At 33.6% G+C, this 27,732-nt stretch overlaps 1 protein-coding gene across 1 annotated transcript in view; it reads left to right on the forward strand.

Moving 5' to 3' along the window:
* Alms1 (ALMS1 centrosome and basal body associated protein) overlaps positions 1-27,732 on the forward strand; it is a 215,807-nt gene that overhangs the window by 146,224 nt on the left and 41,851 nt on the right. Inside the window, exons 17-21 of the mRNA XM_071601714.1 lie at positions 230-355; positions 12,111-12,281; positions 18,282-18,416; positions 20,008-20,199; positions 26,396-27,555. Coding sequence (XP_071457815.1) covers positions 230-355; positions 12,111-12,281; positions 18,282-18,416; positions 20,008-20,199; positions 26,396-27,555 — 1,784 coding nt within the window. The remainder of the gene's footprint in view (positions 1-229; positions 356-12,110; positions 12,282-18,281; positions 18,417-20,007; positions 20,200-26,395; positions 27,556-27,732) is intronic.

The raw sequence follows: 27,732 nt of genomic DNA on the forward strand, positions 1-27,732 counted from the left end.
GACAATTTATTAAAATACTAGAGAGTTTGCTCATTTAGTTTAGTTGTGTACCATGTATCTCCCATCTCTAGAATTCTGATTCCTCTTGAAAAACAAAGATTGATTTCTGTTTAGTTCATTGATACATCATTAAGAAACTCAAACACTGTCTTGTACATGGAATGTGCTAATATGTATTCAATGAATTAATCTCTTTTTTTATTAATTGTTCTTATCTTTACCTCTTTAGCCCAGCCTTTACTGTTGCCATATAAACCACCTGGTAGTTCGAAGATGTACTATGTTCCACAATTAGAAACAGTTCCTTCATTTCCAGATTCCAAATCTGATACCACCATTGAGAGTTCACATTCAGGTATTATGCAGAAATTAGTCAAATTTTAATTTTTTTTGCAAATTTATTTGTGTGTTGGCTGGTTGATTATAAAATGACAAATTAAAGTTCCTTCTTAATCTTCAGTGAAGTATGTAGCTTTGCATGTCTTTATCTTTGATTCGGATAGGTAAGTTATTTGATCAGATTGCATGAACAATTATTTGTTTAGGTTAGTGGATTCCATTTATGGAAAAGGTTTCTAAGCTTTCTTGGTTCACAGTGCCCTTAATATTTCAGTGCTGTTTTCTCCTCAAATTATGTCTGATGCAGATAAGTACAAAAAGTGTTTTTTCAAGTAGCTACTAGGTTATTAGGACATAAATACTGTTTTGATCTGACAACTTAGTGAACAAAACTTATTTCCTATGGCTTTGGTTTTTGAAAAAAAATTTTGTTCATAAGTAACCACGGTTCCTAATGATATATGTGCAGCTGTTAGGTACTGTTTGGTACTTGAGATCCATTTGGACAGCCTCTCTTATTTCCTATTTTTTATAACAGCAAATGCCCAAAAGCCAGCTTTACAAAGACAAGGCAAGCATTGAAAGGGACATAACACTATCAGATGTTGACATATTAAACTACCTTGAGCTTATAGTTTATGGAATACATCAGATATTAATTATCACTGTCTTCCCCTAGAATTTTAAAATATCCTGCAACATTCCTGTGAGCACATTATAAGGGAACTGCAAATTTAGGAAATGTATAGCACCTTCTGGAGGTGGACTTATGTATTTTGGCAGAATATACGTACAAAGAGTATAACTTAAATATTATATTTAGGATCCAAGGCAAAAACGTTTTGATTTGATGGAATAACATTTTGGGTGTTCTGTAGGATATTACTCGGTTCACTTTAGACAAATGATTTTCTTCTTGATTTGTCTATAAACAACTTTGTGCAGAAATGGAAAGAAAATAAAAGTTCCTGCAATTGGGCAGATTTTTGGGTTAGTTTTATATGAAAATGGAACAGACTAGTTTCTCATGGCAACTACATTAACAGCTCTGATACAACCTCTAATCTCCCACTGTAAAGGAGCTGAAATGCTGAGGATTAAATCTACAGTCCAAAACCGAGAAATTTTCACCTTCTGCAAAGCTTTGTTTTTTAAAACACACTTACCAGAAATAAAACAGGCTCACTTAGTTGATTGTCAGTAGGAAAATCTTTTGATCCCTTTTATTGCTAGTTCAGAAGATAGAATATCTATCTACAGTAGAAATCTGGTCAGGTGTTCCAGTACTTTCTGAGGACTTTAGTGTCCTGCTATCCATTGACATCTTTTGGCAGCCAAAGAAAGAACTTGGAAGACTCAGTGGAAAGAATTTGGACATTTTATTACACACTCTTCAGTGGTGAAAGGCTGGACAAAATGGAGGGCCACACTGTGCTCACAAGCAAGGGAAATATAAAGAGGATTGGTTGTATGCCTACTGCACTGATGAATTTCTTCAGATGGTTTTTAAGTACATTCTTTTTTTAATATTTAATTTTTAGTTGTAGGTAGACACAATACCTTCATTTTATTTTTATGTGGTGCTGAGGATCGAACCCAGTGCCTCATGCATGTTGGGTGAGTGCTCTACCTCTGGGCCATAACCCCAGCACTTGAGTTCATTCTTTAACTTTACAAACAAGTTTGCTCTGCTTTGATACCCGTCTAAAGATTGGAGACCAGGGAAATGATCAGTTGTCCTTCTCTTTACCTTTGTTATTCTTTGAAGTCCTTCTTATCTCACCACCCTGAATAATAAACCTTCCTAGGCACTGACTGGTATTTACCCCAACAGCCTCCGGATTCAAGCAGCTTGACTCTGGGTCCCAACAGACAACTTGGTCACTTATCTTTATTTGGAGTCTAGTTAACAAAAGAGAGAAATGATGATAAAGAATTGAATTTATTTTTGGTTTGGCAATAACTGGGAAGACAGCCAACCTAAACCTGTCTTCCCAGAAGCCATACTAGCATTAGAATTTAAAAGAAGAGGACAAAAGCCAAGAAATATGCATAGCATGTGATTATAAATCTGATTCTTTGATTTTTGGTACCTGGGGCTTGGACTCCCAGCTTGAGATGAGGCTGGCAGGAAAAAAGCCATTTACAGAGTCTTTCAATTTTAAAGGACCCCCTGTTGCAATTCCTCCCTTTATCCATTCCTCAATCTTGAGGGATTTGAGGCTACATATCATCTGACTATTTGTTTTTGGATTGGAGTGTAGATCCCATCAAGGGCATCTGAAGTGTATAAGTAAAAGGAGTCAGATGTTTGAGCCTAAAAGTAGAAGTACCAGTGTAGATTGTAGAGATGGCGCCAGAGTCACAAGATACTTGTTATGGTTTAGGTACTAGGTGTCTCTCAGAAGCTAATGTGTAAAACAATTCAAGAAAACTTAAATGTGAAAGGATTGAGTTAGGAGGATCTTAACCTAATCAATGCATTAATCCCTTGATATGGATTAACTGGGTGATAACTGTAGGCAGGTAGGGTGTGGCTGGAGGAGGTGGGCATGGGGGCATGACTTTTACTTTTAGGGTATATATTTTGTGTGTTGTGAGAAGAGTTGCTCTCTCCTTTCTGGTGTGATGTCCTGAGCCACTGTCTACCACATACTCTTCCCATATATGATGTGTTCTGCCTTGTGCCTTGCCTGGGTCCAGAGCAATGGAGCCAGCTGCCTATGGACTGAGACCTCTGAAACTGTGAGCCCTCAAATAAACTTGTCCTTCTCTAAATTTGTTCTTGTCAGGTCTTTTGGTCACAGCAACAAAAAAACTGACTAAAACAATACCCAATTAAATACATTATGTGGAAGGTCCTCTCTGTAAACGCATGGCAACCAAAAGACGGAGGCAGGAGACTGGAAGCAAACCTTGGATCAGCAAGCTTTCCTTTATTCTGCAGTGAAATCAATCAGCATCTCTTCCTTTATTCTCAAATTCCTGTCTCATGAGGAGGTTTCCCAAAAGGGAGGTGGATCTCAACTCAGGTCATAAGGGTTATTGACATCATCACAGAAAGAATGTAAGGACAGATCAGGGTCAAAGTGAAGCACAGATTGATTTTATTGAGAGAAAAAAAATATAAGAGACATGATAGAGCATGGGTATTGGAGACGAACATGCTAATCACATCATAGGCATATTGATGTGTGTAAAATCTATAGTACGAAGACATGATCTGAGAGGGTATTTTCAGTCCTCCTTTCTGTTGCTAACTGGACATGTCAGTTATTACTTACTAGGGATCATTTTCTTTTCTTCTTTGTTTAGGATGAAAAATCACTGATAATTTCACATCAAGGGTTTTATTGTTCTGTTTTGTTAATTAAACAGTACCACATTGATGTAACATTGATGGTGTGATGCAGAGTATGACACATAGATTAACTACTTTGATCCTAAAGATATAAATCTTATGAATATCTGCATGTTGAACAAAAGCATTCTTGGACCTGTTTTTCTTTTAGGGCTATGTCAGAAAAGAAGTTATTTATGAACCTGCAGATAAGTTCTAATTATTGATTTAATTGTGCTGTTTCTAATGAGAGTATCGTGAAAGTGACTTTTCAGTTTCGACTTTTAATCCTTGTGAAAATGGACTTTAAATCATGGCCACTCTTGTCCCATATGTCTCCTTTCTACCTGTTCTGATGTCTTCTATCGTACCTCACCAAGATCACCACACTTTTGTAAATTTTACAAAATTTTAGAATATTTGTATTAATGACACGTATGCCATCTAATTGAAAAAACAATCATAGTTCATTTAACCAGAGTAACAAAGTGATTATTTAAAAGATTTTGCAACAAATAAGTGCTTAAATAAACCCTCTTTTAAAGATTTAATTTCCCCAAGTAGTCAAAACCTAACAATAACCTGGAGAAAACACAAGAAGTTATTTTGATAAAACATAAAACTTTTGATTTTTAAAGTTGGTTCTTTGTAAATTTTACTAAGAGCAGATCAAAGTCTTGTTGCTGTAAACGTAAATAACGAGATTTTGGCTTTATATCAGTGTGTTCAATTTTGATTTTAGAAAAGCTTATAAATAATTTTTATTTATAGTCAACACATACAAATTTCACATAAGATCTATCCTTTATAAAACTTCAGGTTTTTTTATTTTTTAAGAATCTATGTTAGTTATTTAAATTTTTAGTTCTGTTCCTCTCTTTTTCTCATTTTGAAACAATTCAGCCATTTTAGGACAAAAATCCTTATCAATATAAAATCTTTTTGTTCAATTTAAAAACATTTTGTATTTTAATGATTTTTTTCACTCATTACATTTAAATGTTCTACTCAAAAAATATGTAAATGATTGCATATTTTGATAGTATGTTCTGAAAGTACTACAAAGATATATGAGTAATTTACAGCAAAACAAAATGGTTAGATTTGTAATTCTTAGACTATTATAAAATGATGTCATCCCAGAAGTCAGAAACCCCACATATGCTATCAGTACTTTTTAAAATCATCTGTTATTTCTCTCAGCCTATTTTGGGCTTGGGATAAGGAAGGATACATGAAATAAAATTAAATTTCTTATGTTTAAGATTTCAATATGTTTTAAACATCACTTGATTATAAACTTTTTATAGGAACTAGTACTTAACAACAAGGCCTCAAATATGTAGAAAAAACTGGCAGCTTCTTTTCAAAAACCAACATAATAAACTAAAAACAATTCAAGCCAGCCAGAAAAAGGTTACATGTTGTGTGATTTCAGTTATGTGAAATGTGCAGAATAAATTCATAAAGACAGAAAGTAGAATACTGATGATGGGTAGAAGCTATGGGAATAAAGGAATGGGGAATAACTGCTTATATATACAGGGTTTCTTTGTGGAATGATGAAAACTTACAAAATTAGAGTGCAGTATTCACTTTGAATACAATAAAGATTGCTGAGCTATACTGTAAATGGGTAAATTTTATGTAGTAGATTATATCTCAACATTTTTTTTTTTTTTTTAAAGAAAGGGGCACAATGAACAAGGAAAGACTGCCTGTAAACTTAAAGATTTGGTAGCAGATTTAAAATATATTTTGCAGGCAAAAAAGGATAAAATTAACGTAAAGGAAATTGAATTGCTGATGTGGATAAACTTGAATAAGTCTCTGGAAATACTAAAGAAAAAGGAAACAAAATTGGGATATGAGAAGGACATAAGAGATACAGAAGCACAATTAACAATACCAAACCAAGAATTATATTTGTAGACAGCTGAATTCAAGGTTTATTTAAGGAAAACTTTTTCTCTCTTAAAAAAATAAAAAAGAGCATAGTATGTAGATTGACAGTTTTGCATATAATCTAGGCAAAAACCAGTATTAAGAGACTATGATATATGCTACTGAAAGATTTAACTTAAAAAAGTGTTGGGGGTGGGGGGAGTTAAACCTATTAGCATGCGTATATATTTTAAAGTTATTTAGTTTAAGGAGCAAAATTTTCTTCCTTCTTTAAAATTCTAAATGTGAGAAATGAACTCAACAAAATCTATATTTAGTGGGAAAGGATATAATTATAATTCAAGGATTGTGGACCCAAGTGCATATTCATCAAGCAATATGGCGATAAAATCATTTTCATCAATATGCAAGAGCAAGAAAATATATTCTGCTTCCAGATCTTCTTGAAATTCACTTGAAGACTCAACCAACTGAAAAAATGAATCAAAAAGAAGCATTCAAGAATGAGAAATAAAACATTGCCAGAAGTGACCAGTGGTGAATTTGAAGCCAGTTTACATAAATTTTAGTCTAAATAATAAAATATTTAGCTAAAAAGTGGGAGAAGTACCAAAAGATATTTGGAATGAAATCCATAAGAAGAAAAACTAATTTAATTGTATTTTTATCTTAGTAGGAGATATTAAAGATGTTTTGTTTTATTTCAAAATTTGGTAATATGGGGTAAAGAAGGTTTGACACTGAAAGCATAGGCAACAAAAGAAGACAAGGTAGATAAATAAAAAACATTCTGTATGCCATAGAATATTACCATCAACAGTGAAAAAATATTCCATGGAATAGGAGGAACTATTTGCAAATTATCTGGTAAGGCATTAATACATTGAACATGTGAAAAACTCTTAGAACTAAACTGCAAAAAGCCAGACAGACTGATTTAAACATTGACAAGAGTCTAAGTTCATGTTTCTCCAAGGAAAGTACACAAATAACCAATAAACACATTTAAAAAATTATTTAGTCATGAGGTAAATACAAACCAAAACCATAACTAGGTAATACTTTACATCCATTAGCATCACCATTTTTTTTTTTTAAAGAATTTAAGTATTGATGAGAATGTTAAGAATTGGAATCCTTGTGTATTGCTCATGGAAATGTAAAATGGAGTAGTCATTGTATAAAACAGTATACCAGGTCCTCAAAAAAATTAAACATAGAATTCCTATATATTAAAGCAATTCCACTTCTAAGTATATAACCCAAAGACATGAAAACAGTCTCAAAGGGCTACTTGTACGCCTATATTCATTGTAGTATTAATCACAGCAGCCAGATTTGAAAACCCAAATGTCAACTGACTTATGAATGTATAAACAAAATGTTTTAAATATATCAAATATTATTCAGCCTTTTAAAATGAATGAAATTCTGGTATATGTTAAAAGGTGAATGAACACTGAAGACAGTAGGCTAAGTGAGATAAGCCAGTCACAAAAGTGCACACATTGTATGATCCCACTTACATGAATGATCTAGAGAGGTCAAACTGATGAGAGATGAAAAGTAGAATAATGCTTACCAGGTACTAGGTTGAGGGCAGGATGTGACATTATTGTTTAATGGATACAGAATTTAAGTTTAGGAAGGTGAATAAGATTTGGAGATAGATGATGATGATGATGGTGCATACATTGTGAATGTATTTAATGCCACTAAGCTGTACACTTAAACATGATTAAAATGCCAAGTTTTATGTTATGTATTTTTTAACCACAATAAGAAAATACTGAAAAAAATACCCACAAAACCTCATAATAGCATTTTAAAATTAAGTATTTATCTTACAAATCACAGTTGAGAGTATGAAATTAGCAAGAAATTAAAGAACAAGAACAGAAAACAGAAAAGATAGCATAAAGGGGCTGGGGTTGTGGCTCAGCGGTAGAGTGCTTGCCTAGCATGTTCGAGGCGCTGGGTTCGATCCTCAGCACCACTTAAAAATAAATAAATAAAATAAAGGTATTTTGAAAAAAAGAAAACATAGCATAAAGAGGTCAGGTAATTGGAACACAATGAAGTTTATTTAGTTCTAATAAATAATTTTAGCATACTTTGGCATTGTCATTCAGTTAAGAAATTCATTACATATTTTTAACAAAAGAGAAAAAATTAGTTTTTTACTTTTGGAGGGGGGTTGGTATTGGGAATTGAAACCAATCTACTTTCCCACTGTCCCCCACCCTTTCTTTTTTTTCTTTTTCTTTTTATGGTACTGAGGATCACACATGACAGATAGGTAAACACTCTTATCACTGAGCCACGTCCTCAGCCCACATAAAGCGTTTTATGTTTGCACACTTATTTGACCAGAACACACAAAGATCGATTTTCAATCACATTCTTAGGAAATAGCATACTATCATCATCATTTTACCAACAGTGAGGTAACATTTGTTAGTTTCTTAAAGTTGATCTTCACCAAATTGTGTACTCTTTTGTGACAAGAACCATCTTCTGGTTCCTTACCTCTCTTCTTTCATTCCCACTTCCTTTTATTAAATCATCACTGAATACCTAATCTGGATCATCTCAGTGGTTGTCTTGAACAGGAAGGACACAATAGGTATTGGCTGAATCAGTTTTGTCAGAGGAAGTATAATGTTTAAAAGACCATTTTTTTGTGAATCTAGGGAAAGAACTAGGAATATCCACTGTAGTGCTCAGAAGACTTAAGAAGAAAAGAGAATTTTATAAGTATAAATGTTCTCTCTATCCTCTGTGAGCATATTGGGGAAGTAAGAAATGGGAGATGGCAACCCTCATTCATCATAATCCTCATTTGCCTTTTGTAGTGTAAGCATAACTGGCTTCCCTGAATTTATTCTAAAGAAGTGGTTTTCTGGTACAACCTGGCTTCTACACACAAGCTTAAGTTCTTCACCATGTTCTCAGGTTCAGCGACAGTGGTGTGTTGTGTGCACAGAGGAAAAAGTGGACTCCGATAAATTTGTTGAGTATATGGGATGTCAGTTTCAACATGGTGCCTTCAAAGGTGATTTGACCCTGCATGGCAAGAGTTTTCATCTTAAATACTGACTTTAAACCCTAAATTCTATTTAAAGTGTATTGCTACTTGTATGAGAGAAAATATGAAACTATATATGGTGGGATGCCAGTGTATGTTCCCTTAGGGTATATAAACAAGTTTGGTTACATGTGTAACAATCTTTAAATTATTTCCTTCAAACTTTAGGGTTTTTTTTTTTTTTTCAATGACCAAGTTGATTTTTTTAATGACAAGAAATTATCACCTCATATTCATTCAACCAATAAATATTAAGGCTGTTGCCTTCTTCTGGGCAGATACAATTGCTAGTAACAGTATTTACAACAGTGTGCAAAGTAAACACAGGTCCTTCTACCATAGAACTTATATTCAAGTGGAGAGACAGACATTAAATCACAAGTTAATTATATAATTATAAATTACAAGTGCTAAGAAAACAAAGCATTCTATAATGGTAACAGAAGGACCCAGTTTGGTTTTAGGAGCTTAAGAAGGCCTTTCCAAGGAAGAAACATTTGAACTGAAACCTTTAGGGTGTCTAAATTCAGTAGGCAAAAACTGGAGGACAAGAATGTTCTGGCCAGAGAGAAGATTATGCCCAAAGCTCCTGAAGCAAAAATGAGGTTGATGCATTTGATGAATGAAAAGAAAGAAGGGCAGTATAGCTTATTGAAAAAATTTTTCAATAAATTTAGTTAAAGATTCATTAATCTGGGAGCAACCACAGCATACCTTAGAAGAGTTGCCCCACTGAGCATGGCAGAACAGTTGGTTTTGATAAGGTATCCAAACCAGGAACAAAGAAGTAGACTAACACCTTGGTGTTAGGTTACTTTCTATGTGAGGATAAAAGAAGAGTAGACTTCCTTTTTACTCCTGCTCAGACTGAGTTTCAGTTGGTTGCTATAAATCATCTGTTTTTATGAAAACTGATCTATCAGTGGAAAGTTTCAGCTTGATTGCATTCTACTTAGCACAAGTGACTCTGGATTGGACTGTTGGGACTGAGTGTAGGAGCTCAGCCCCAAACAATGGTCTTCTATAAATTTTATTTAACAGAGTAAAGCAGAATGGTGGGTAGATATGGTTAAAGATAGACAAGTGCAAGATTATGCAAGGTTTTTAAACCATATTAAGGCATTTGGATTTTATTCTGGCAGGCAATTGTGGTTTTATTTATTTTTGTAAAATTTATTTTGGCTGCTTTGTGTAGAAATGGATCATACAAGGGAAGTCACAGACCTGAGTTGGAGAGGGTCAAAGTGTAAGTTGGAGACTTCAGTTGGTTAGAAGGCTGTTACATAGTCAGTACCAGAGATGGCAGCATTTAGGATTAGAGTGATGTTGATGAGATAAGGTGAAGTAGACATAGTCAATTTATTTTTAGGAAATAATTCTTCCTTGCCTTGGTGGTTATAGAGAGTGAGGGAGAAGAAGCTGGAGAAAAGTGACTTCTAGTTTTCTAGAGTATATAATTAGGTAAATTTATTAAGACAGAGATTGAGGAAGAAGCAGGTTTGAGGAAAGATGATCAGATTATCAGCTTTGAACATCTAAAAAGTGAGACTTCTGTTATACATTTACATAGAGATCTGTGGTTGAGTTTAGACAGAGTCAATGTACAAGTGTTGGGGTTGAATGCATATCACATATGAGGTTGTACTATTTACCTCATAACATACTCTCGTATGAAAATACACAGGCATGAAGATTCCCAATCATTGCTGCTTAGAGTTCTGGGGCAATAATGTTTACTCTTGTGCTGCTCCAAATGTAAATTCATACTCACATATACTATAGCTATTTATAGATGCACTGGTATATACACATATCTGCAGTCTCTTCCCTCTGCCTTTCAACTCTACTGAGGTTTATTCTCTTGCTTATTCATTTACTATTTTCAGAGACTTAATTGTCGTTCCCCACCTGACTGTGAGCCTGACCTGGTTACCTCTCTTGGAGAATGAGAGATGGTGGACAGAATATGCATGTGCATGCTGTTCTTGGGGTGTGTTCTCTGATGTCTGACAGTGTCTGTGAGGAGAATTATTACCAGTTACAGTTGTTTGTGTTGTAACCTAATATATAGTAACTTAAATTTTTGTTATTTAAGGAAGGACATCTTTTACTTATCTCCACTAAAATGCTATAAGGCTTAGTTGTGTCCTCTAAAGCTCAGAAGAAAGGTCTCAGCCATGATATATATTTGTTGGTCACCAGCCTTATCTTGATGGTCATTGGGTTTAGCTAAGAAGAGAGTCCAGTTCTGACCCTTTGAAGAACTCAAGCACTGAGTAACTTGATAGAAGGAAGAATAATAAGGATTTGCCAGAGAGGTAAGAGGCAAAATGATAGAAAGTGATGATAAGGAACCTGAGAAAGAGCCCAATATAATTTGTAAATCTGACCCAGAAGCCTTGGGTAGAATCTTCACAATCAACCCTGACAAACCCTTCATGACTTTATTTGCTCTGTATTGGTAAGACCAGTACTTACTCAGGTCTTATTACCATATACAGAAGCTCCAGAAATCCATGAAGTACTGGGTCCTGGGTTAGAAAGAAAAACAGCTTTGTAGAAAATAATTCTATAGTTACTACAAACCTTTCTATATCCAGAAATGTTCTTTTGCCTGTTAGATGTGGCTTAGATAGTAGATCTCTTTGTCAACAGATATAAGTGTATTGAAATATATTTTAAAAGAAATTTGAATACTTTCAAATCTTTTGTTTGTCACATATCATTTTTTCTTTTTGTCTGTCTGTCTCTTATTCAGTACTAGGCATTGAGCCTTACATATGCTAAGAAAGTCCTCTACCACTAAGCCATGCCAGCCCTTACTTTCAGTATTTGTCGTTGTATTATCAGATAAATCTACCTGAAGCAGCTGATGATGTTATCCCATTATGAAGAAATCTTCAACGATGTTGCATTTCATGTACAATAAAATTTTTACTCTTCAGCTTGGGATTCCATGCACTGCTGAATTTTGTCCCAATTATTTTTAAATATTACTCATCTTCTTAATCTATCCTATAGTCTAGCCTGACAATAAAAATGTCAGTTATTCTTATATATTCCTTGTGTTTGTTTATGTAGTAACTTCTGTGTTAAATGCCTTTCTACCTTTCTCTCCATACCAGAAGGCCTATTTTTTAATGCAAGGTATACTTTTCTTTTTCCAAAACCTTCCTGAGCTAGAAATAATCTCCTTTCTGAACTGATCAGTGTTCCTCTTTATGTTTTCTTATGTCTTTGTTTCTCCACCTTGTGTTATTGGCATTTATTCTGCATGTTTCATAGCTTCAGTTTGACTAATGTGTCTTGACATTGTAACACTCCCATTGTAGTGCTTTTTTCATAGAAGTGGTCTAAGAGGCAGATTTTTAAAAAAGGTTTGTCTTAACTTCAAGTGTATGTTTGTGTTAATTGTATTAACTTCCCATTTTTCTCTAGGGTCCAATGATGCTATTGCTCCAGAGTTTCCCGCTCAGGTGCTAGGCACAAGGGATGATGACCTCTCAGCCACTGTGAACATTAAACATAAGGAAGGGATCTACAGTAAGAGGGCAGTACCTAAGGCACCCCTGTCACTGGGGAAAAAACCCTTTCAAAAAGATAATGCAGGTAACTGCAATGGCTTTGTGTATTTTGTGACTTGCTTTCCCTGTTGTATCCTAAATGAGAATATTATCTAGTCTTTATCCTTTTTCTGATTTGTTATGCGAAATTTCCTCTTTGTTATTATATTGGTATATACAAGAAGGTAAATATTTATAAATGCTTTTAAGTGCTTCAGGGATATTTTTCACCATAGGAAATATAATATGTTGCAACTTTTGAAATAATACCCAATACAGTATGTTTTGTAGATGAAAATTCATAGAAAATATTGGTTAAATTGCCTCATGAATGTATCTCCATCAGATCTTAGAAACTAACTTATCAGGCTGGATTCTTCAAGAAAGTATGTGCTTACACATGTCTTAAATTTTTTTTTTGATGTTGTCGCCAACATTTTAAAATAAGATTTGGTATATAGAGCTAAACCAGGCAATTTTGGCTGGCTTTGTAGAAATGGACTTGTATTTGGACAGTTTTCACAGCAAAGCTGGAACACGTATATCCTTCCCACAGAGTTGTTGTGAGAATTATGGGGAACACTCTTTTCAGTGATCAAAGGCAAACTATTATTATTATGACCTAGTTGCTTTGTGAGAATCCATGGACTTCTCCACTTTGCACTCATGGTTTTTGTTTTTCTCTTACATTCACTGTTTGTTTTGTTCTCTTATTAAATAACATATTATCTGCAAGAAAGAAAAAAGAAAGAAAGACTTTTAAAAGATTAAAAAAAAAAAAAAGATGATGATTTTGGAGTGGGGTGTGGTAGTGCATACATATCCACTGACTTGAGAGGCCAAGACAGGAGGATCTCAAGTTGCAGGCCAACTTCAGCAATTTAGTGCCCTAAGCAACTTAGACCCTATCTCAAAAGATTAAAATGACATGGATGTACTTAGTGGGGCCCCTGTGTTCAATCTCCAGTACCACAAAATAAATAAATAAACAAACAAATAATACATAAGTTTTGCAGCGTCCCTTGAAAAATCATAGTATCAGGTTACACTCAGCTCACATTTCTCTTCAGCAAGTGTTTTACTCAACTTTTTTATTGCTGCAATTCAAAGGCCTGACAGGAACAATTTAGAGAAGGAAAAATTTAATTGGGGGCTCACAGTTTCAGAGTTCTCAGCCCACAGACAGCTGATTTCATTCCTTGGGGCTCCAAATGAGGCAGAAAAATCATGGCAGAAGAGTATATGGAGGGAGCAGCTCACACAATGATCAGAAAGCAGAAAGCGATTCCTCTTACCATATACAAAATATATACCTGCCCTCCGCCCAAAGACATGCCCCTAATGCCAACTTTGGGGATAAATTCTCTGATTGGGTTAGGGCTCTCATAACCCATTTAAGGCTGTCATAACTTTCATTTCACTTCTGAATGTTCTTGCATTGTCTCGCACATGAGCTTCTGGGGGACACCTAATATCTAAACTATTACAGCAAGATTTGTTCAAATCTTCTCTATTTTATAATCTTTCTGTTTCTAATACATATTGTTGAACATGTTATCTATACATTCCTATCATTTTTACTGAATAGAAATTTGAATATATGCATATGAATAATTTATCTTCCTGGTGTATTGGGTCTTTTTGTTATTGTGATTTAAACTTCCTCCTCTATCTTAATGTTTTTTTGACCTGGAAGCACTGTTTTGTCCATTTTAACATTGCTCACTAATGTACCAGATATGAAGACTTACTTTATATGTAGTTTATTTAAGATATCATTTGCAAAGGAGTAAATAGAAAAATGCAATAACAGTGACCCAGAACATATACATGAATATGGAAATGAAATATACAAAGATGGAATAACAATATGGAGAACAGATGAAGATGAACTAACCATTGAGTATGACTTGGACCACTGATGATATGTGTAGGAGAAATAAAATTAGATAAATCCCTACTACTCATTGAATTTTTTCCAGGCATATTTAGTCTAAAGGAATGTGTTAACCTTTTAGACTTTAGGCAGTCATGTCTGTCTGTCTATCTATCTATCTATTTATTTATTCATCCATCCATTTATTTATTTATTAAAATTTATCAGTTTTGACATGCATGTAACCAATACAATCAATATAAAAAGCATTTCCATTACTTTTTTAAAATTTGATATCATGCACACTGTGTTTCCTGCATGATTTATTACATTAGAAATCAATCACCTTAAGATATTAGACAACCCCACTCCCACATGCCAACTATTATAAAATTAAGATACTTAAAAGTATCTTATAGGTCAAGGAATAAAGCACAAGAAAGGTAAATAAAAGGTGCATGGAACTAAGTGATAATAAAAGCTCAAAATATCAGAATCTGTGGGCTGAAACAGTACTCAGATGAACGTTTATAACTTAAAAGTAATTATTATCAGAAGCTAGATTAACAAGTTATTTTCAAAAAGTAAGGAAAAAATGAGTTGGAGCAGAAATATATGAAATAGAGACGAAATAATACAACTGCAAGTTGATAAAAATCAAACAAGTTTAATCAAGAAGGAAGCAAGAACACAAAAATTAATATCAAGTGAAAAGGAGCTATATAATAACCCTACAGATTCTAAAGGTAATATTACAATTACATGTCAACATATGTGATAGTTTACATAACATGGTGCTTATTAGAGAAGGATCCTTGTGCTGCTGAAAAGAAAGTATATTCAGCCATTGACAGATGAAATATTCTGTATATGTCTGTAAAGTCTAAATTGCCAATTGTATTTCATAGTTTATAGCTTCTTTATTTAGTTTTGTTGGGAGACTCTATCCAGTGGTGAAAGAGTCATGTTAAAGTTACCCAGTGTTATTGTGTTGTTTCTATTTAATTCTTGAAACTGAGAAGGGTTTGTTTGATGTATGCAGATGCTCCATTATTTGAGGCATAATTGTTATCCCTTAAGCAGTATGAAATGTCCTTCTGTCCCTTCTGATTAACTTTGGCTTGAAGTCCACTTTGTCTATAATATGAGGCCAGAAACCCCTGCTTTTGTTTATCAGTTCCATTTGAGTGATATGTTTTTTTCTGGTCCTTTACCTTCAGTCTATGGATGTCTTTGCCTATGAGGGGAATCTCTTGAAGATAGCACATTGTTGGGTCTTGTTTTTTAATCCAATCTGCCAGTCTATGTCTTTTGATTGATGAGTTTAGTCCATTTACCTTCAGTATTATTATTCAGATATGATTTTTATTCCCTTCCATTTTGATTTATTTCTGGGTTTTACTTTGAATAGTTTCTCCTTTTCTTGACTGTTCTTCTAATGCACTTCTTTCCTTTGCTGGTTTTCACTTTTATTTTTCATTTCTTCTTCATGAAGTATTTTATTGAGAATGTTTTGTAGTGCAGGCTTTCTAGTTGTGAATTTTTTTAACTTTTTGTTTATCATGGAAGATTTTTATTTCATTTTCAGTTATGAAGCTTAATTTTGCTGGGTATAGTATTCTTGGCTGGTATTCATCAAGAGCTTGGTATATATTCACAACTTGCTAGCTGAGGGCCTGGATTGAGAAATCAGCTGAGATCCGATTCGTTTCCCTCTAGATGTGACTTGCCATTTTTCTCTGGCAGCCTTTAAGATTCTATCCGTATTATTATCCTTATTCTATCCTTATGTTAGGCATTTTCATATAGTGTGCCTCGGTGTGGGTCTGTTGTAATTTTGTATATTTGGGGTCCTGTAAGCCTCTTGTGTTTGATTTTCCATTTCATTCTTTAGGTTTGGGAAATTTTCTGTTATTATTTCATTGAAAAGATTGTGCATTCCTTTGGTTTTTGTCTCTGAGCCTTCATCTATCCAGATAAATCTTAAATTTGGTCTTTCAGGTTATCTCATATTTCTTGAAAGTTTTGTTCATGGTCTCTTAACATCTTTTCTCCACAGTCGACTTTGTTTTCAAGATTATGTATTCTGTCTTTATTGTCTGAAAATCTTATCTTCCAAATGATTTAGTCTTTTGGTGATGCTTTCCATTGAATTCTTAATTTGGTTTATTGATTCCTTCATTTTGAAGATTTCTGCTTGATTTCTTTTCAGAATTCTATCTCCTTGTTAAAGTGAACTTTCACTTCCTATATTTTCTCTCTGATTTCACTCCTTATATCATTCTTTACTTTGCAGATCAGTTTGACTATGTCCATTCTAAATTCCTTTTCTGACATTTTTTTTTAGGTGATCTATTTTGTGACCATGGTATAATTCAGGATTTCTTAAATAAGACAAACAAAACACAGATCCTAAGGGAAAAATAAGTAGATCTTAATATTGTTAAAATGGAAAGTTTTGTTCCTGAAAGATACCATGCACAAGGCACAGATTGAGAGAAGATATTTGCAACTCATTATTAAAAATTCTACAGAAATCTTCATTCTAGTGCTTTTCAATATTAAAAAAAATTGGAACCAGCCTTAAGTTGACCAATAGGTTAGTTGGTATTTTAATGCACTAGAATACTGTAAAGCATTGAGAATCCGTTATAATCATATACTACAAATCATAATATCCAGTGAGAAAGGCATGTTGCATAAAAGTACATACAGTATTTGTACCTGTTATGTAAAGTCTAAAGACATTTAAAACAAGATTGTACATTATTTATATTGATTATTTTTATGATTCATACTAGTGCAGTGTAGTAAAGAATTCAAAAACATCCTTGAGACTGATAATTTAGTATAAAGGTTGCTGCTGAGAATAGAGAATCATTGAGACTTTACACAAGGAGTTATCATGTCTGTGGTGTTTTATTTCTTAAGCTCAGTTGTAGATACCTTGGTGTTCATGTTATTTATACTTTTATAGGCCTAAAATATTTACTCTTCTTAAAAAATTAGGTATTCTAAAAATTTCAGAAGATTTTTTTTTTTTTTTGTACCAAGGATAGAACCCAGGGATGATTACCACAGAGCCACATCCCCAACCCTTTTTATAATTTATTTAGAGAGAAAGAGTGTGTCTCTGAGTTGCTTAGGGCCTTCTAAATTGCTGAGGCTGGCTTTGAATTCGCACTCCTCCTGCCTCAGCCTTCCAAGCTGCTGAGATTACAGGTGTTTGCCACTGCACCTAGCTCAGAAGAAATTTAGAACAAAGAGATTAGGAAGATTGAAGTAATAGAAATAAGAAAAAATAGAATTTAAAAGAAAAGAGCTAGCATGATAAGTAAAAACAAGACTGATTCTTTGTTTTGTTTTTAGTAATCTTGAATGCCTTTCTGATTTCTTTCTCTTTTTAAAAATTTTTTTAGTTATACATGAGCACAATATCTTTATTTTGTTTATTTATTTTTATATGGTGCTGAGGATTAAACTCAGGGTCTCACACGTGAGAGGCGAATGCTCTACTGCTGAGCCACAACCCCACTCCCTGATTTCTTTCTTAAAAAATATTAATAGAAATAGGAAATTAAGTATAATCAAGATAAAAAAAGAAAGGAGAAACAAAGTATTAGGAAATGAGAGTGCTATATTTAAAATCTAGATGATATAAAAGCTTTTTGTAGCCTATATGAAATGCCAAAAGTGGCTTCATAAATGATAAAAACTGAGTAGGCCAAAGAGTTTGAAAGTCTTGTTCAAATCTACTTTTTTTTTTTTTTTTTAGTTGTAGATGGACCCATTTTTTTTTTTTTTTTATGGACCCATATTTTTCTATGGCGCTTAGGATCAAACCCAGTGCCTCCCACATGCGAGGTGAGTGCTCTACCACTGAGCCACATTCCCAGCACCTCAAATCTACTTTTTTACTTTGAAAAACATTACTTGATCTATACCTTTTTTCTTTTTGAAACTGTTGCATCATATCATCATAGAACAAATTTTATTTAAACTTTCAATTCATGTAACAGTTTTTATATAATGGAGCCTAAAATTCTTTTTTCCTAATTTATAAAGGGCTTCTCATCTTGCATGTTTTGGATGGAGGTGGGAGGGTTGCTTGTCTTATTGTGTTTATTATCTTTAAATTCTCTATGGGATTGAATGATGTCATTATTCCAGAGGTGCAAGTTCAAGTAGCCATCACCACGGATCAGAACCTCTCAAATGAAAAGCAGAAAGAGGAGAACTTAAGTCAAATGGTATTAACTAAGACTGACTGGCCTGAAGAAGAATCCTTGCAGAAAGATACTGGAGGTAGCTGAATGGGATTGTCTGTATATTATTTTCTTCTGCTCTTCTAAAATGTGGCTATTCACTAAAGAATATAAAGAAAAATATGTTCTTTAGTGTCTTCTTGCTATCTTCAAACTGTTTCCATTTTGCTCATTTTTGGTGTGTTTTGGCAGGGGTTAAACTGACATTTTGAAAACTCTTTTGAGCTATTCCTGAAAAACTTGAATAAAATAAACAAATTAATCTAATTGTCAGAAATTCACTCAATGGACTTTCCCCCTTTACTGTTAATATATTTCAGTTTCACAAAACTCTAATACCATTGCTTTATTCTAAAGAATAAGCCTTTATCCCTAGGAATTCATCTTGTTTACTTCTGAACTACCTTTCTAGTTATTTTACTTCAGCAGGATAATGCTTTTTAAAGTGCCTTTAATAGCATGTTTAAGTTAGGATTATCTTTGGCTCTGAGAGATGAAAGCCAAAAAAAAAAAAAAGTCAGGAGAATATTCCTCATAAAAGTTCAGGATTTTTATGATGCTTCCATGTACCAAGAAACAATGCCTTTCCTCTTCTATTCATCTCCATTCTTAAAGTGTAGCTGTCTGCCCATATTCCAGCCAGTCAGCATAAAGAAAGGGAAAGGGGAAAAAAAAGCATAATTTCTTCCTTTTACGATGCTTCTCAGAAGTTACATGTTTTCTTCCCTTTGCATCCTGCTTGCCAGACTTACTCACATGGTCACACCAAACTGCATTGCCAGGGAGACTGATGGTCTTCATTTTGGTAACCATATGCCCAGCTAAACTTTGGACCTTATTTTAGAGGAAAAGGAAATGGGTATTAGAGGACAGCTGGTATTTCTGCTACAATTATAAACTAGAAACATTTTAGTGCAGAATTAGCCACTTCTCTCTTTTATATATTGCGTTTTTTAAAAAGAAGTTCCATTGTATTCTAGAAAGCCCTTCAAATTTTTATTCATTTTTTTACTGTCACTAAATGATGTTCTGGAAGCAGTTTTGATCATGTTAGTCTCCTATTTAGTATTCATTGCCCGTGAATAAAAATCTAAGGTCTTTTAGTATCATCTTCCAGAACATTAGAACCAGTTCCCAAACAACCTTTTGAAGGCTCGTTCTTACCTCTTTTCCTTATAAATTCAATAATCAAATAAACCATATACATTCACTATCACTTAGATACTCACTTGTTTTCCCAACTCTATTCTTTTGTTATGTATTCACATTTGCTTAAAATGCCTTTTTCTCTCCACCTCAAGTTGTATCCCATCTTCTAATACCCAACTCTTCCAGAGTTGTTCTATTATACTTCTTGCTGAAATTAGTTTTTTTTTTTTTTTCCTTTGATACTTATACCTCTTATCTGTCTCTTCTGGTATAGTCTTTAAAGCAACTATTTATGTACATGTTCTTTTTATTACTTCAATTTAGATAGCTTACTAAACACATTTCTGATTGATCTTTTTATTTTTTATTTTTGACACTAGTAGCACAATGCCTTCATGTTTTTCACATAAATATTCTTAGAGGTATTTAAAAATTTTTTGTCAGCTTCTTGTCAGTATAAGTTAGTAATTTTTCTCTCTTAGGTTCCAGTGATGCTACTGCTGCCAAGCACTTAATTCAAGTACAAGATACGAAGGCTGAAAACCTACCAGACATGAAACCCACTGAACCCATTTGTGGATTCAACCAACAGAAAGAGGAAGTCTATATTGATAGAACAGTTTCTAAGGAAGCCTGGACAGAAAAGAAAGAATCCTTGCAGATAGACATTTCAGGTAACAGAATTGTCTATGTGTGTCTGTCTAAAGAATAAGCCTTTATCCATAGGAATTCTTGTCTGTATGTTTGTTTCATTCTAATGAGAACACAGCTTCATTATTTAAGCAAAGATCCATTTTTTTCTCCCTCCCTTTTTTAAACTTAACACAAATCATTTCAGTGCTGCTTTGTTTGTAGACATATGTATTGATTTGTAAAATAATTTTTAAATAAGTCCTGGGAAAAGACTTTAAATAACTCTAGCGACTTAGAAACAGGATTATAAGAAACTACAGTCAGCCCTCTCTGTATCTATGGATTTTGCATTTGTGGATTCAACCAACCCAGGATCAACAATATTGGGGAAAAAATTGTTACTTTATTGCACATGTACTTTTTTCCCTTGTCGTTAGTATTTAACAATTATTTATATAGCATTTCATTGTATTTAGTATTATAAGTGATCTAACAATTATTTAAAGTATAAAGGAAGATATGCTTAGTTTATATGCAAATTCCTCCCCATTTTATATAAGGTACTTAAGTATCCACAGATTTTGGCATCTGTGAGAGGCCCTGTGTCCAGTCCCTCCAGGATATTGAGGAATAACTGCACCTAACACTGATGGTAATAGAAATAAAATATCATGTCTCTACTGAAACAGGGAAAACCTAAAGCCTAAAAGGTATTCCAGAAGACTGTGACAAAGACAATGACAGCATCAATACAAATTTTTTAAAAAATTATAGTAAGAAAGAGCTCAAATCAAATCCATTTATATTTGCCCATGGCCCTATTTTTATGGCATAAAAGCATACAGAACACAAACTATTACTACCTGGTTGTGAAGCTTTACCTCTCAGATGAAGCTAGAAGAGTATTCAGATAAGGAGAGAAAGGAGGCTAGGAGCTTATCTGTGTATCCTGTATGTTGAAAAAGGATAACAATGTCAACAAAGTAACAGTACTATGCAATGAGGAAAAGATAGTCTCTTCAATAAATGGTGCTGGGAAAATTGGATAACCACATGCAAAATAATGAAGTTGAATCTTTACACTATATACAAGATTAACTCAAAACAGATTAGAAACATAAACATAGCCTGAAAATTATAAAACTCCTGAAAGAAACCATAATAAAAAAGCTTCAGGAAATTGGATTTGGCAATGATTTCTTAGGAGATCATACCAAAAATACATGAAACAAAAGCAAAAATAGTCAAATGAGACTATATCAAACTTAAAAACTTTTGCATCTCAAAGGAAAAAAGAATGTGGATTGACAACCCACAGAATGAGAGAAAATACTTACAAATCATATATCTGATAAAGAGCAAAAATCCAGGATATATAAGGAACATCTGCAACTCAACAACAAAACCCAAAAATCAATAACCAAAAATAAATAAATAAGTGGGCAATGGATTTGATAGACAGTTATTCAAATTAAATATATGAACATAAGCAAATGTATGAAAAGATACTTGATATCTCAAAAATGTAAATCAGAACCACAATGAGATATCAGTTTATCCCATTAGGACGACCACTATGATATAAGGCCAGAATCACAAATAGTAGTAGGGATATAGAGAAATTGGAATTGGAACTCATGCACTGTTAATAAATGTAAAATGATATGTGGAAATTTCTGAAAAACTTGGGACAGGAGTAACCAGGGATTGAACTCAGGGGCACTCAGCCACTGAACCACATCCCCAGCCCTATTTTGAATTTTATTTAGAGACAGGGTCTCAGTGAGTTGTTTAGCGCCTTGCTCTTGCTGAGGCTGGCTTTGAATTCTTGATCCTCCTGCCTCAGCTTTCTAAACAGCTGGGATTATAGGCGTGCGCCCCCATGCCCAGCTAGTAATCACACTTCTGGGCATATATCCAAAAGAATTCCAAGCAGGATCTCAAACCCCATACCCATATTTCTCACAATGTTATTCATCATAGCCAAGAGGTGGAATCAATTCAGATGTGTATCAGCAGATGAATAGGTCAAAAAGAAATGAATTATTATCAGCCAATTAAAAATTAAAAAATGTATTACATACATAAAATAGAATATTATGCAACTTTCATAAAGAAAACCTCTCATATGCCACAACATGGATGAACCTCAAGGACATTTATAGTAAGTAAAGTAGACCAGTCACAAAAAGATAAACACAATATTATTCCATTCATATGAAGTTTAAAGTAGATAAAATCGAAGAAACAGAAAATAAAAGGTGGTTGCCAAAAGCTGGGGTGAGGGTGGACAGAGAAATAGTGATTACAAGAGTTAAATATCTGTGAATGTGTTTTATACTATGGAACTACTCACTTAAAAATGGTTAGGATGGTAATTTTGATGTCATGTTTTTGTTTTTTTTTAACCACACACACCAAGAGAATAATTTATAGAAACAACATTGCAACTCTATAATAGGTACTATAAAAGAAAGATGAGAATAAAATCTGTAAAAGCATAATCTAGAAGACAAGAAAATTTGTCGTAATATTTTACATTTTTAAGAATTTTAAAAACCATGAAATGTATGGAATTAAAGTTGTTGAAGTGAGAACTTTATACCTATTAAGGAAGTGATGAAATGAAAGCAATTAGCAAAAATAATGGAATTTGAGGACTAACAGTGAAAATCCAATACAATAATGCTTATCGCTATCTCTATAAGAGATAACAGAAAAATAATAATTGAGCCTGCAATTTAAAAGAACATGCCAAGTTCTAGAGAAAAAAAATACATATAAAGACCTGTATTGAGATGTATGTTGATGATAGCACTGCATTTCAAAGGGAAAAAAATGAATTGTATAGGCATCCACACAGAAAAAGCAAAAAAGAAAATCAGGGGACAGGCAGAGGAAAGGGAAGTGAAAGGAAGTATAAATGAGCTAATTTTATTTTTAAAGTTGATAAATCAAGAAATACATGTACAAGTACAGTGTTTGAAATAATAACAGTTACCCCTAAAAGAGTTAAACTATAAAACATTCAAAATACTTGGAAAAACAGTGGCAGTGGGCATGGGGGTAGAGGGAGGAACAAGCAAAACAAAGTCAATTTCTGTAACAAGAGAAAAAAACTATCATAAAAATTGAGGAATGGAAAGTATACCAAATATAAACCAAATTACCTGCATTAAAAAAAGTTCTGAGAGTAGATTAAAAACAAACTTATTTCTATGCTATATAGCAAACTTTGAAAACACAATGATCCAGAAAGGTTGAAAGTGAAATGAAAACTTAAAGGCATGTCAGAAAGAACTTGGGAACATTAATATAGATGAAGTTAAATTCAACACCAAAAGTTTTGTAGAAGTTAAAGAAGAACATTTTTTTATCTGTAATCCACAATAAGAATATATTGCGTAAATCTTTAAATGTATGAAATAACATAACATGAAAAATACATAAAATGAAAGCCAGGAAATTTATGTTGCCTTAAAGAATGAAAATATGGAATTATGTGAAAATGTTCTTAAGGTTTATTGTTAGGCAAAAGGTGCTTAAGGTTGGGAGGGGGGAGTTGTGGCAGTGGTAGGGCGCTTACCTAGCATGTGTGAGGCACTGGGTTCTATCCTCAGCACCACATAAAAATAAGTAAAATAAAAAATTTACAAAAAGAGAGGAAGGTGGAATATGCATTTTGAGAAAAAACAGTAAAAGAGAAAATAAACTAACAGAAAAACTTGGACATTCAAAAAGAAAGGTCTAGGGGCTGGGGTTGTAGCTCAATGGTAGAGCGCTCACCTAGCATGTACAAGGTGCTGGGTTCGATCCTCAGCACTACATGTACATAAACAATTAAAATAAAGGTATTGTGTCCAACTACAACTAAATAATTAAAAAGAAAGTTCTAATATAGAATAGTAGCAGGGATAGAGCTTCTCATAACTTCATGTTTTCAAGGTTTATATCAATATTTCATTCATTTCAGTGGCTGAATTGTATGTGTATGACACATTTTGCTTATCACTTTGTTCATTAATGGATATTCAAGATGTTTCTGTCATTTTGCTATTATGAATAAATGCTTCTGTAAATATTCATTTGCCAGTAGTGGAATTGCTGATACATGAACTAATAATGATTAATCATTCTGCCCATCAGCAGTTTGTGAGAATTTTGATTTCTCAATAACCTCACCAGCATTTATTATCTCACTTTTTTTTTCTTATAGCCATCCTGGAATGTGTAAAGTAGTATTTCCTTCCTTTTTATTTATATTACCTTCATGAAAAATGATGTTGAACATCATTTTTCATGGGTTTATTAGCCAGCTATGTATCTTGGAGAGAGATATATTCAAATCCTGGCCTGGTTTTTAATTAGTTTGTCTTTTTATTATAGAGTTCTAAGAATTCTTTAAGTATTCCAGATATTACCCCTTATCAGATATGTGATTTGCAAAGATTTCATCAAATTCTGTGGGCATCTTTTTATTTTCTTGATGGTAGTCTTTGAATCACAAAAGATTTAATTTTGATAAATTCCATCTATTTTGTCTTTTGTAGTTCATGTCTTGGGCATCATAGCTAAGGATCCTTTGCTAAATCCAAGGTCATGAAGATTTATTTACCCTTATGTTTTCTTCTAAGTGTTCTATGTTTTTCACTTTTACATTTATGTCATTGATCTATTTTGAGTTAATTGTTTGTGGTATGAGGTAAGGGTTCACCTTCATTTCTTTCCATGTGGATATCCAGTTATCCCAGCACTATCTGTTAAAAAGACTATGCTTCTGTCCTTTCTTTGCCAAGTAGTCTTGACATACTGAAAATAAGTCCATCATAGATGTATAGTTGTTTATGGACTCTTAGTAATATCAAAATAGTAACATATTGATGTGTATGTTTATTCTTATGACATTACTACCCTGTCTTAATTACTATTTATTTGTAGTAAGTTTTGAAATTAGGAAGTATGAGTCCTTCAGCTTTGTTTTTTTTTTTTTTCTGAATCATGTTGACTACTCTGGGTCCCTTACAACTCCATGTGAATTTTAACACGATCTTACCAGTTTCTACAAAGAAGCAAACTGGGATTCTGATAGGGATTTTATTGAATCTGTAGGTTAGTTTGAGGAGTGTACCTTCTTAAGAATGTTAAGTCTTTCAATCCATAACATGGGAAGTTTTCCATTTATTTAGATCTTTAATTTCATAACAATGTGTTGTAGTTTTCAGAGTATAAGTTTTGCATTTCTTTTGTTACATTCATTCCTAAGAATTTTATTTTTTATGCTATCATGCTTAGAATATTTTAAAATTTGGACATAGATAATTTAATATTATAATTCTGTTTATTAATGAATCAACATTTTTATAGTACCTGTTTTTCTTTCTTACAAGGGTATGTGTACACAAAAATGCCACATGTAACCAAAATACCACATAAACTTTTTTCTTATACTTCTGGAGACTGAGACATCCAAAATCAAGGGGCTGGCATATTTGGTATCTGGTGAGGGCCCAATCTCTGCTTTTAAGATGGTGCCTTGTTGCTTTGACCACACATGTAAGAAGACATTTAGCTATGTCCTTTATAAGGGCTGTAAGTCCCACTTGTGAAGATGGAGCTTTCATGACCTAATTACCTCCTAAAGGTCCCACCATTAAATGCTATTACATTGGCAGGATGCAGTTTTAACATGAATTTCAGAGAGACACAAACATTCAAACCATAATATGTTGTAAGATATTGCATTAAAAATGACTTTTTGATTAGAGTAATGAAACTTTAAGGTAGTGCATTTTACATTATATATATTTTATTACAATAAGAGAAATCAAGGGGGAAAGTAAATATGTTTTACAAAAAAAGGACTTTTAAAAGACTTTAAAATAAGAGAACACATGTAATAACACCCCACACATGACAGGTAGCGGTACAAATAGCAGGTGAACTTATGATCAAGTGCCTTCCTTGAAGTCACATAGTTGATCAGTTTAGCCCCCAAACCCAAGTGTTTTGACCCCCAGTTCCATACTTTTACCATGTCAGTCTGGCTGCTGAGTACAAAGTATGAGTCTTTTGGGCAGGCAATGGATTTTATAAGACTTTATATAAATAAATTAATTCTTTCCTTCAATCTTTGTTCTGTATCTAGAGAATTCAGTACCAATAGTATTTCTAAAGGTAATGCCTATTTTTTTTTTTTAATTCTTTCAAAATATTTTTTTTCCCTCTATCTCTTTTCAGAGTCTGAATGCCATTCAGAATTTGAAAATACAACTCATTCTGTCTTCAGGTCAGCCAAGTTTTATTTTCATCATCCAGTGCACCTCCTAAGTGATCAAGATTTTTGCCATGAATCTTTGGGAAGGAGTGTTTTTATGAGACATTCTTGGAAAGATTTCTTTCACCATCATTCAGACAAAAACAGAGAACACACTTGTCTTCCTCCTCCTTATCAAAATGTGGACAAGACTAAGATAGATTATACCAGAATAAAGAGCCTCAGCATCAATATGAATGTGGGAGACAAGGAAGTGATACCTACTACTAAAAGTCAGGCCAAAGACCATCTAAAAAGTAATGGACAAACTAATGATCCAAAAAGGGATCATAAAGTCACCCCTGAGGTAACAACTTCGCATACTGCAAGTTTAAATGAACTCTGGAACAAGTACCAGGAACGACAGAGACAACAGAAACAGTCAGATGTCAGTGACAGGAAAGAGCTGTCATTGGTAGAACGGCTTGATCGTTTGGCTAAACTTCTTCAGAGTCCTATCACACATTCTCTCCGGACCTCAGAAAGTGTACAAGATGATAACAGAAGGGAACGATTTAAAGAATGGAGTTATAAACAGAAGCAGCAGAAAAGCAAGTTTCAGAAGCAGAAGCGTTATAAAAGCGTAGAGAAAGGCCATAGAAATATATGTGATCTTAAAAAAAGCAAGGTACTTTCTCCTCATCAAACTGGGAGGTCCAATCAAATTAAGATTGAACAGATTAAATTTGATAAATATATTCTGAGAAAACAGCCAGATTTACATTATATCAGCAACACTTCTTCAGATTCTAGACCCTCAGAGGAAAGTGAACTGTTCACAGATACTCCGACCAACATTCTTTCCACCACCACTTCTCCTGTGGAATCAGATATATTGACCCAAACAGATAGAGAGGTGACTTTGCATGAAAGGAGTAGCTCTATATCCACCATTGACACTGCCCGATTGATCCAGGCTTTTGGCCATGAAAGAGTATGTTTATCACCCAGGCGAGTTAAATTATATAGTAGCATCACCAACCAACAGAGGAGATACCTTGAGAAGCGGTGCAAGCACAAGAAATCATTGAATACAGGCTATCCCCAAATGACTTCTGAGCACACCAGAAGGAGACACATCCAGGTACATGGCTGCAAATACCATCTGGCAATGTGACTGCCTTTTTCATGGACTTCTTAGTTAATCTTTGCACTCAGGTGAAAAAAAGCCATTTGCCCTTTCCTCACTATAACATTGCTTACCAACTGGAAAAGAGTGAGAAAGTGTAGTACAGTGCTATTGTGAGTTGTCATTCATTTC

This window comes from Marmota flaviventris, chromosome 14 (genome assembly GCF_047511675.1).
Source record: "Marmota flaviventris isolate mMarFla1 chromosome 14, mMarFla1.hap1, whole genome shotgun sequence".
NCBI classification, from domain to species: Eukaryota; Metazoa; Chordata; class Mammalia; order Rodentia; family Sciuridae; genus Marmota; species Marmota flaviventris.